Raw genomic sequence first — 11233 nt, forward strand, 5'->3', positions numbered from 1 at the left:
AATGTAGCCCAGGATCGCTGGTGGCAATGGTCCAGAATGACCACTCAGGAATTCCACAAGTCACAGCAGCTTCCTGATTGCACCCTTCACCCTGTGCTCACAGGCCAGTGCTCCTGCTGGGAAGGAAATTTAAAAAATCTCCTAATCCCAGTAGGTATTTCCACAATTCCTCTCCCACTGGGAGAGACGTTAAGCAGTGGTTCTCACTCAGCAGTGACTAGAGGTTCTCCAAATCTTCTTGCTGTTTAAACAGCTTAAGGCTTCTCGTTCCACTTCCTCCACGTTCAGGCACAGCAGGCTCAGCCGAGGTCCCACTTGTGACACAAACTCCACTTCACCACACCGAAAGTTTCTAAGCTGCAGTGGAGCTGAAGGGGGAGACAGAACCTGTAACAGCTCGGCACAGGGCTGCTGCTTGGCTCCAGCACGCAGCTGCAGGAGCTGCGGGGGAGGGAGGGCCTTGCAGCGGCTGCTCCGCAGCTACGCGAAACCTCAAAGGACACAGCACGATTAATGAATCCAGGATGTGAGCAGATGAATGCAATTGGCCAGCAGCCCACCAGCTTGGAGGAAACAGACATTTTACACTGTGGAAGGCTGTGAACTGTGCAGCTCACACCACTGATGTGCTGGGCTTCATATCTTTTCTCACTATCTGCAACCTGGCCTTACAGACAGTGTTACGATAGCCAATGGTAACGTCTCCACAGCTGAGCATCCTCTGGTGAGCTCAGCACACTGTGTTAGCACCAGCAGCTAAGAAAAATGTCCCCTTAACACAGCAGCTGCACAGTTGTGGCAGCACGAGCTCAGACATCAGCACCCATGAATTCAAAATTGTCCGGCACTTAAATTCTTTGGCCGTGGTGAGCATTTCCAGGCCTCGTCTTGACCCTACCTGCTGTCCTGTCTAAAGTCAAAACCCACTTGATCTGAGGAGTCTGCACAGTAACTCTGGCTGGCCAGAATCCCGTCCCACCCAAGGACTGGGAACATTGCTCTAAAGCAGCTCTATGCTTCTGTGTAAAGTAGAAAATTTAACATAGAATATTGCTGTAAATAGTGACTTTTATAATATTATTTCTGTATTTTTGTAACCAGGGTTCTGCTAAGACACACCTTATCTCTGCACTACAGATTTCACAATTCCATGGAAACCCTCCAAAAGATCTTGTTTTGTGTACAGAGAAAGCAGCTCTCATTTCCCACCCTGGTGAGACATCTCCTCCCTTCCCTCCCACGCTAAATATTACAAAAGGCAACAGTGCTTGCTTACCAGGCTGCAGGATCCTGGAGGGCTTCCTGTCTAGGCTGAAATCCAGCAGGATAGGGCGACAGATGAGAGGACTCCTGCACAGGCTCCTTAGGTAGCAAGCAATGAGATCCTCGGGTTCCTCTGCCCACTGAGGAAGGAAAGAGGGTGCTGTGAGTGACTGTGCAAAGGGGGATACAGGGGGCCACTGGAACACCCACAGCAAAGGAAGATCCAGCCCAGCTGAGGCTCAAGGCCACCACACTGCAGTCACCACTGGAATAACCCACTCACCCCTGTGCCAGTGGCTTCTCCATGCTGAATGGACACGCTGCCCCTGCTCTGCACACAGTTCTGCAGAGCTTCCCACTCGAGAAGGCTCAGACCCAGTATTGCTGCCACGTGCTGGTTCCTGCACAGCACCAAAGCTTCACCCGTTCCATCCTCCACCAGCACCCTATGGAGAGGGCAGGCAGGCTGAGATGTGCAGGGAGGTCAGGACAATGCCTGGCTCCCTCACAAGGGTCATCTCACAGACAATGGATCTCATCAAACAGAGAGGGAGGTTTCATCACATCTGGGAAGACAACACTAACTTCTATCTTTACTATTCTGTCCACATCCCGTCCTTGACCTGATTTGCCCCTTCCCCTCTGTGGTGTAATTTGTTCCCTCCTACCAACCTCCTCCCATACCCAGTCTCTACAGTGCTTACCGTGCACTGGCTTGCCTCACTCCTGTGTGGGATGGACATGGTGGACTGTGTCGGGTGCACCTCCCCTGAAGGAAGAGTAAAGCTATGTATGGGTGGGTATAAGGGAGAGAAGGGGAAGGGCCACTGCTTCTTTTCACCCTCCCCTAATTAAGTATGCAAAGGATGAGAGAACTTCACTGCATTTCCAATGAGTGTCTTGGGAAAAGTTTGTATAAGGGGGGAAAATCACTTGCTGTAAGGTGCTGAACCCCAGATGCAGTGAACATGGGAAAAGCAGAGCATTAACAGAGTAGGACTCTCCCTTCTGTATCCTCCCTTCATCCCAGTCCTAGCTGCCAGCCTGGGTGTTATCAGGTACATACTTCAAAGCAGTTGACACTTTAGTCCCTTTCTAACATGCAAGTCCTTTACACTGGAAAAAGGTTTTCGAACTGGTACACAAACTCTTATTTCTTCTATGTGATTGCTAGCAAAGGATGTGTTGGAGTAGCACATCTGCAAGGCTCCTCACAAATGATCTCTGTGGAAGCTTGAGTACCTCTTGGAAGATGCTGCTGCAAAGGGAGCAAACCCACTGCAGGGACAGAGTCAGCACACAGGACAAGTGGCACAAAATCCGTGCCTGGGGCAGGTTTTGCAGGTGAGGTTGCAAGTTGGATAGAAACACTAGTGAGGGGGACGAGGCTTCTCCTGCAGGACTAGAAGAAACAGGACTGTGAGATACTTGGAACAGAAAATTTCTTGAGACACTGAAAGGTAGGAACATAACCTGGACTCACCTAGAAGGAAAAGGAAGGTGAGAAGCTGGCAGAGATACGATGCTCACACAGCTGGAGGCAATGTATGTGCAATAAACATTACAGAATCTGCAATATGAAAGAGCAGATGTCATAAAGAGCTTGTAGAAACCAAACTGCTCAGTCCTCTTGGGATGGCTGGGCTGATCTTCATCTGTAAGGTGGTAGGAAAATAATTTGCAGTAAGGGATTGGGAGACAAGAAGGTATGGACAAGAGACAAGGAGAGTCTGCATGAGAGGAGAGATTAACAGATACTTAGAAAGACAATAAGAGAGATTGGAGCTGAGACCTAGATCAGGCTCTAAAGACAGGGGTACCTTGAGATTTTGCGTTCCAAGTTCTGGAACAGAATCTTGGCTCCAGGTAGCAAACCCCAAAGATGCTGCAGATAGGCGGCAGCAACGTAAACGTCCATCACAATAGGTGAGCCTGAAGCAACTGAGACACTGAGCTTCACACTGTGGTCACTGGCTAGCAGACTCCCTGAGGAGGCACAGAACCACACACACCATAAGCAGAGTAGCTCTACTCAAGCTGCATAGTCTGTCATCGAGTTGGACCTCTTAAAGGTGTTTTCCCTCCCATCACAATGGGACTATTGTTGTTCCATCTCACAGATTGTCCAGGTACAGTATTCCCATTCCCACCCCTAACACATATGCAGTGTGGTTTCCCAACCCTCTCACATGCAAAGGGATGCAACATCCTGGCATACTTCCACTATTCTCAGACATGGGAGCACAGTGAGCCAAGTGCACTGTCTCCCTGAAACAGAAAGCAAGAATGAATCTGTTGTTACCTTACAGGCTGTCTCAATCTTACCTTTCTGCTTTGGAAGGCCAGAAGTCATAGCTGGCTTCTCATTCTTGGGAGAGGCACACAAGGTCCTCCCCACTATCTCACCAGAGAAAGACACAAGGGAACCTGTGAAACTGAGAGTAGACCAGGATTTCTGTCCAGCCTGAAGACAAAGGGAGTGCAAGAGGTCCTGACTTCAAGACTGCCACACAGGACAAGGTGAAGTGGAGCGTTACTGCTTGAGCCTGGTTTCAGGGGAGCCTGTCCTTGAGTTCCTGAGACACTGGACTGAGGGCAGCATGCTGCAGCCTACCATACACAGGGACAAGAAGGCCCTTTAACTCTTCTGCTTCTTCAGGCTCAGCAGTGAAGAAGAAAAAAGGAGAGGCACTACAGCCTTCCTATCTGCTTAGCTCCTAATTGGTTTTCTTAATTAGAGGAAGAAGCCAAGTAAACAAAAAGTCAGTTCACCACACGGTGCTGGTGAAGATTTCAGTGTGCATGCACAGCATCCCAGATTAAACATGCTTTGAACAGAAAAGCTTCTAAGCATGGTGTTTGTTTGAGGAAGGTATACTAGAACAATCTAAAGACAACAATCCCCCACCCCTAACACATTCAGCCTCACTTCCCTGCTGTGCCTGTCCCCACTTCTGACAGACTTTAGCAGAGACCTTTGGGACCTAGTCCACATCAGTAGCAGCCCAAACTTTCTCTGGACACCATTTTGTGACCTGCAATCCCTTTAGCTTTGATAAAGAAGATGAGGGCAGTCCAGACTACTTGCACATAGGAAGATTCCCAAACCATACTCCCAGGGCAGAGAACTCATCTCTGTTCAATGCAGTGCTGTCCCCAGTACAGAGGAGCACAGACCCATTCCCCTTAGACACGGTCGCACGTAATTTGGGGCACACCAACGTACCTGTTGCTAAGTACTTCTGGAATGGAGGATATTCTCTGGTCCATGCCTGTCAGCACCAACCTGGCTGCCAGCTAGAAGCAGGGGAGATACAGCCTCAGATGGATTGCAGTTCATAGCTATCCCCAGCCAGAGCAGTATAGATGAGCTCTGCATGCTTAGAGCTACATCAACAACTCATGTTTCCTCCCCAGACTAATTCTAAGGCAGGAAAATGTGAAGCCCAGCAGCAGTCTCTGTGGGAGTTTAGAGCAGAACGGTCACATCAACAAGACATCCTGTATCAATAAATTTTCTGAGCTATTTCAGATGTCCAAGTTGCTCGTGACAGCCCAGAGCAACAAGGCACTGCATACCTGGTGCTCAGTCAGACAGGAGATCCACGTCTCGTGCTGCAGGTGCCAGGTATCCTGCACAGGCAGGCACAGGGGGCAGGACAACCTGCTCAGGAACTTTGGTGGCACAGGTGGATGACAGAGCTTGTCAAACACTTCCAAGTCCTGACAGAACAGAGATATGGCAAGAAAGAAGACTATTAAAGAAAGAAGATGAAAACTATATAGCAAAAAAGGGCCACTGAAGAACAATGGTTTAAAGGAAAAAAAAAAATCCACTGAACTCAAGAGCTGTGAGAATTTTAAGCAAGCACAGAACTGAAGCAGTTCCTTGACAAGATGGATGAGAATTCCAAGCTTTGAAAAGAGCTTAGTCAACCTCTGACTCCTCGACTCCCACACACAGTTCAGCAAGTCTCCAAGAGGAAATAGCAAGACAACCCCTATCTCTTACCGAGCAGCAGGGCACAATGAAGCGATACAGCCCATCCAGATGCAGGAATGGAAACCATCGTAGAGACTTCCCCATAAAGAGCAGCAGTGCCTGGCAGGGGAGGGGAGAAGGAGAGAGAAGGTGATGAGAAATGGTAGGAAAAAGGTAGGTAATGAAAAACAGAGCAAGAAGGCAGCATGCCCAACAGATGTCTTGACTGAAGGTTAACACCATCAAGGGTAGGAGAAGGCAGATGCATGTACAGGGAGGCAATAAAGAGGGGATGGAACTCCCCTGAGGTGGCACAAGGAGGCTGCTTGCATAAACATCCATCTGTACCTAACACAAAAATCACCTTCCCATTGATTAGTAATCTAGATACTTATTACACAGGTTCCCTGAGGAGCTAGCTCCCAGCCTTATTAGACCACACCCCAGAGCTGCGTCCTGCCTCACCTCCTGTCGTGTCATGCCCTCTTCTTCAGCACAGCTGGTCTCCTCCAGCTCTGGTAGATTCCCAGTTTCTCTGGGGTGGCTCCAAAGTCGAGGTCTGCCCAACCACAGCACTGTGGCCTGGAAACTGTGCTGCAGCTCCCGTCCTTCTCCATCTTCTTCTCTGGGTAGCTGGTAATTGCGCAACATAAGACCCTCCTTCTGGGTAACCCAGAACAGGCGGGACACACAGCTGGTTCTTCTCGTGCTGCTCTGGTTCCCCTGGTAGTTCTCATCTCTGTGAGTATCTGGCTTGGGATCCTCCAGTTTCAGCATTTTTGCCTCTGGGGTTTTGAGCTCAGATGTTAAGCTGCCTTCATCCTTCTTCCTCAAAGAGGAGCTGTTTCCACTCCTAAGGCCTTTCTGGATTTGTCCTTTGGCAGTGTGGAGAACCTGAACATCCTCAAAGTAGAACTGCACATAGACACTGAAATGAAAAATAGTAGCAATGAAACTCCCTGCTCCTGCCAGGTGGCTCTCTGAAGCAAGCTGTTAACTGGGAAAAGCACTTCTGGTGAGTGCTCCACTGATATTCAGCAGAAGCAGTGGGAAAGGGGTAAGGAGAGGGCAGCTGCAAGGCTGGGTGTATACTGAACAAAATGGAGATGGTGGGTTTGTTGCTGCTAAAGATCTCATTTTCTGCAAATAGCAAAGGACAGTTGCTTTGGCCCTGAAATATTATGCTGGTAAGCAGTTTTACCATAGTCTGAAATAGTTGTGGAACTAGAAAGTGAAGACTTTATTTGTGCACTGAATAAAGGGACTCACCTGGTTTTTTTCTCCCTCACATACTCCAGATTTGCCAGGTGTTCCCAGGAGGGAAAATCAGTTTGAAGGAACCTCTCCACTATGAGCTGGTAGTTTTCCACCTGCAAGAGCGATCCTGCAAACACACCCGAGAAAGCAGCTGAGCTAATAAAAAGAGAACATAAAACTCAGTTTCCTCATTTTAAAGTCACGAGGCCAGGCAGTGACAGTTTAGCATTTCTATACAAAGTCTCCTCTTCCTTGTTTTGGAGCTGGATGGCAGAACAGCAAAAGCTCAGCACTCTCCTAATTTAGCTTAGTGGGACATACCTATAAGATCTGTATGGGCAAAGGGGCTACCATCTTTATGGGATATCACACAGGGAAGTATGCTGCTCTTGTCCTGCAGCTGGAGGGAACTGGTCCTGGAGGAGACTCTCAGCACACCCAGTAGCATCTGCAACAGCAAGGAAGGTGCAAAGAGCGTTAAACGCTTCCTATTTTTGAAGGCTATAAAACAAAGTGTGCATAGCAGTAGCCCAAATTCAGCCTGTGTTCAAGATACCACAGGTGAGAAAAGCAGTGTTCCTCCTTGAACAGGGGAACAGGCCTGCATCAGACAGCATGACAGAAGGCATGGAGAGAAGCAGGAACCCTCAAGGCACAGACAGTAAAGGGAATAAGGCACTTACCACTCGGGGCTGAAAACTTCCCGCAGAGAGCGTGCAGTAGGACCAGGCCAGCCGGCGATTCAGCTCCTGGGTGCCCATGTGCTGTGCTTCCAAGGAGGACAGCAGCTGTAATGGACTGAAGCCTTCCCAGCTCTTCTGCTCTGCCAAATGGCAAAGTGCAGAGAGAGATGGAGCCTGGCATGGGGGGTTCAGGGTCACATACTAAGAAAAAAGAAAGAAAGAATAAACCAGATGAGTTCCTTCCCGTCAGATAAACAGGAATCAGCTCCCAGAGCATTTACTCACCTTCTGCAGGGGACACCGGTGTGTTTTCGCTAGGATTTCATTGTAAATATCTCTTGCTTCCTCTCTATAAGGCACCACAGCTTGCAGAAGCGGGACGAGGAACTTCTCAGCAGCTCCAGGGTTTCGGTGCTTAGAGCTAAGCAACAATCGCCGGTGCCCAAAGAAACAAGAAAACCTGAAAAAATTATAACAGTTAGAAGCATTAGCAGTCCTCACTTGCTAGTGAGTTTTCAATGTAAGTCAGGGATTCTTTCTGCTTGTTATGAGTGAATGTGCTGTGCAGGACAAGAACTAAGGAGAGCACAAAAGAAACATGAAGCAATTCTAAAAAAGGAATATTTAAGGGTGGTGCAGATTTATCTCAGACAAGCACACAAGGAACAGGAAAATATACAGAAATGGACAGACTGGCAAAATTTTGAAACTTCAGTGGATGAAAAAACAAACCACACCAAAATAATCTCCCTGTAAGTCACAGAAATGGACCTCCATACTTTTTGGCTTAGCTTGATATGATTACTCATGTTAGGTAGACTTGGCTTTCTTTTATAGGATGCAAAAAAAACACAAGACTGAAACAACCACAGACTGCTCTTGTTCCAATATTTTCCAGCCGTTATGCTCTTTTTCAAAAGTTTAGCTCACTGCTTTTGGATGCCTGGAAGTGATCATGCTGCCAGTCAAAATATCACTTCACAGCAGAAAATGAACTCAAATAAATATAAATAGCAACTAACTCAGTCATTGGAACTATTTCAAGCAGTCGCAGAACTTAGCAATCAATCACATGTAAAGAAAGTGAAAAAGCTAATAAAGACTGCCACTTACAGCCAGCATCATTCCTGAGGCAAAACTGAAGCTGTTTTATTGGAAAGTGTGGTAAAAATTCCACACTGCCAGTAAAGCATAAGACAATTAAGTGTTCTATAAATTGCTACTTGATTGCCTGAAATTAAATATATACATTGCAGTTTTTAAAGTCCATGACAGCAGTTACAGTAATCAACCATAATTATACCAGAAAAAGGACACAAACATTTTCACCAACAGAACCCAGAAGTGAACCCAGGAACTGGCCCACAGCTGTCATGTAAAATGAGTGCAGCCATCAGGGAGAGCAGGAGGCCATTTGGAAGACCTAGAGATAAGCACGTGTGGGAAAATCTAAGACAGAGGCTCTCAAATGAATGCTCACATTACTGGCAATACTCAGAATATCTCCAAGTGACAAGCTGAGCAGCTGCTGCTGCTCCTGTGAGCAGCCAGGATACAAGAGCCTTTATACTGGTTGTGATCTGTTTGTGGCAGCAGCTTCCAGTTCCAGCCTCAGTGCCCACCTTGATTTGCCAAGCAAACCATGCTGGAAGGCAGACCTCCCTATGGTGCTTCCATATTTCAGGACAAAACTTCCTAGGCAGAATATGTGAGCTCATGCTCTGGAGTGCTGCAGTTCCCCAAGAGCTGTGGGCTTACTGCACAGGCACTTGAAAAATGTCCAGGATTTTCTCCTAAGAGCAACTGCAAGGTACAAACAACTGGGCATGATGTGAAATCTATATGAATGGCTTACTTAGGCCAGTAAGCCAATTAGTATCCAAGCACAGTAATTTTGCGAACCCTTGGTCTAGAAGCCACCCTGGTAGCCCACAAAGCACATTTAGGCATAGCCCGACTTCAGCAGAACTGTCCTCACCTCTCCTCAAACGTCTCCAGGAGGCTCACCAGCCAGAGGTAGAGTGGCATACCAAGATTGTAGCGGAAGAGCAGCTGTAAGTAGAGATTTCCTGAGGAGGTCGGTGGCTGGTACGGGGTGCTGAGCCTTGAAAAACTCTTCAGCACAACCGTGCTGCTCAGGCAAGCACCAAGTACAACAAAAGGGAAGGACACCAGAGGCTTCTGCAGGATGTGGACATCGATGAGCTGAGATACACAGACACACAACTTAAGAGAGGAGATAACTAGTCTGCCACTGCTACCCAAAACCATCACTCCACCCTAAATCCTTTGTCACTTGACTGGATTGTCTATAAACCCAATGGGCCTCAGAAACCTGGCACTCTTGAGGGAGGAATCAGATAATAATCATTTCAACTCTCATGACCAAGACTAGACAGCAAGATCCCAAATTTTCTTCCAGATACTTAATTCCAATGTTCCTGTAGTCTTCTGCTGACCCACACACTCAGAAGCCATGACTAGGGCCCACGTCTTTTCCACTGAAGGCTTTATGCCTCGTTTTAACTTACCTCCACACGTGCTCCTGGTCTGAGTCCACGGGCAGAGTTTAACAACTGCTGGTAAGCAAGGCACAAGCAGACTTTGTTATCCAGTAAAAAGAGACCAGCTTGGACATTGAGTATTTTGGTGATAGTTCCCTAAACAGAAAGCAAACAAAGTTAAAGGAGTGTATTCACTCATAGGCCTGAGCGATACAGAAATAAATTCATGATGAAAACAGGATCTTGCAGGCCAGGAGCTGAAACCCTTGAACATGAGTGGATGAAGGCTAACCCTACAAATCCTTACCACATAGGAGATGATCTTGGACTCTTTGGTTGATCTTGGCTTTTCATCTTCAACTCCCAGCTCCAAGGAGCTGCTGAGCTGCTCAGCAGTCTCAAGGGAAGAAGATTGAGTGGATTCTCCTTGCCAAGCACTGTCCAGTGGCTGCTCCGTCACCTGCTCTACACAGTAGGGCAGAAGGCAGGAAGAAACACTGGTGACAAAAGTCCTTTGTCCAGATTTCTTCAGGCTGGACATACTCAGGCCTGTTATTGTGTACCTGTGACCCAGCTGGAGGATATGATGCCATGCCAGCTGGTTGGACTTCTAGAGCAAAGAAACCAAAAGTGACATCAGCATCTCCTGCACTGGAAAAAATTCTTCCCAACCCATATAACCCCAGCCAAAAAGTCCTTTTCCTACAAGAGGACTGCCTTAGTCTCATAGCAAAAGGGTGATATCTGCAAGATTTTCAGAGACACTGCAACTGCATGAGAGAGGAGGACTGTATTTCTGCAGGGCATAGAACTAGACTTCTTCCATGCCAGCACTATTGTAGACTGGGTGGAATTAATAAATAGAATCACTACTAAAAAGAAGACTAAATCACAATGAGAAGTCAAGGGCAAGCCTCAAAGAATTAATCAACTAGCACAGATATAAATGGTGAACTTGTGAGTACAATTCCAAGGACTTACCTGCACCAATACAGGGACCCAAACAGCTGAGGTGAAGCACTCCAGAAACAGAAAGAAGAATGTCTTGTGGTGAATACAAAGGAGAGGCCCGAGTCTGACCAGTTCACCTGCCACAGTGAGCTTTGATCTTTTCTTACATGGAACCCTAGAAGGCAATTGAGGAGGCAAAGGAAATCAGAGATGAAAGAAGATCTCAAAAGTTTGGCAAAAGCAAAATAAACAAATATGCAACATGCATTTTCCAGAAATATAACAAGATAATAAGGACCATGTCTCAGAGAGGTTTTCAAAACAATATTTGGCTACAAAATTCTTATTTCATATACTAAATCCCCTTGGCATTTTAAAAAAACTCAGTATTTGAAGGCAGCAGGGTTGTGAACAAATTCATGTGTTTCATGGCAACAGCCAGATTTTAAAAAGCTTTACCACAAATAAGAAGCTAATTACAGGTCAAATGGAAAAAAAAATAAGTCACAAGCAGTTCTTAAGCAGAAGAGAACTTGGCTTTGTAGGGTGCCCTGGTGACAGATAACACAGAGAAGGCAGAGTTACTGAATGCC

General features: G+C 47.0%; 1 protein-coding gene across 1 annotated transcript; it reads right to left on the reverse strand.

Annotated features, from left to right (window-relative positions):
• Positions 1 to 249: 249 nt before the first annotated feature.
• CTC1 (CTS telomere maintenance complex component 1) lies at positions 250 to 10815 on the reverse strand (the record flags this gene model as incomplete). Its single annotated transcript, XM_008946309.1, has 20 exons — positions 250 to 368; positions 1277 to 1396; positions 1539 to 1709; positions 1968 to 2032; positions 2506 to 2665; positions 2747 to 2833; positions 3084 to 3249; positions 3589 to 3698; positions 4490 to 4560; positions 4843 to 4986; positions 5276 to 5365; positions 5711 to 6173; positions 6515 to 6629; positions 6824 to 6950; positions 7186 to 7386; positions 7471 to 7645; positions 9164 to 9390; positions 9717 to 9845; positions 9997 to 10299; positions 10671 to 10815. Coding segments are annotated over 20 exons (3085 nt in total), but the record flags the coding sequence as incomplete, so codon positions are not given.
• Positions 10816 to 11233: the final 418 nt, after the last annotated feature.

This window comes from Merops nubicus, unplaced genomic scaffold (assembly GCF_000691845.1).
Source record: "Merops nubicus isolate BGI_N331 unplaced genomic scaffold, ASM69184v1 Scaffold1488, whole genome shotgun sequence".
In the NCBI taxonomy this organism is placed as follows: Eukaryota; Metazoa; Chordata; class Aves; order Coraciiformes; family Meropidae; genus Merops; species Merops nubicus.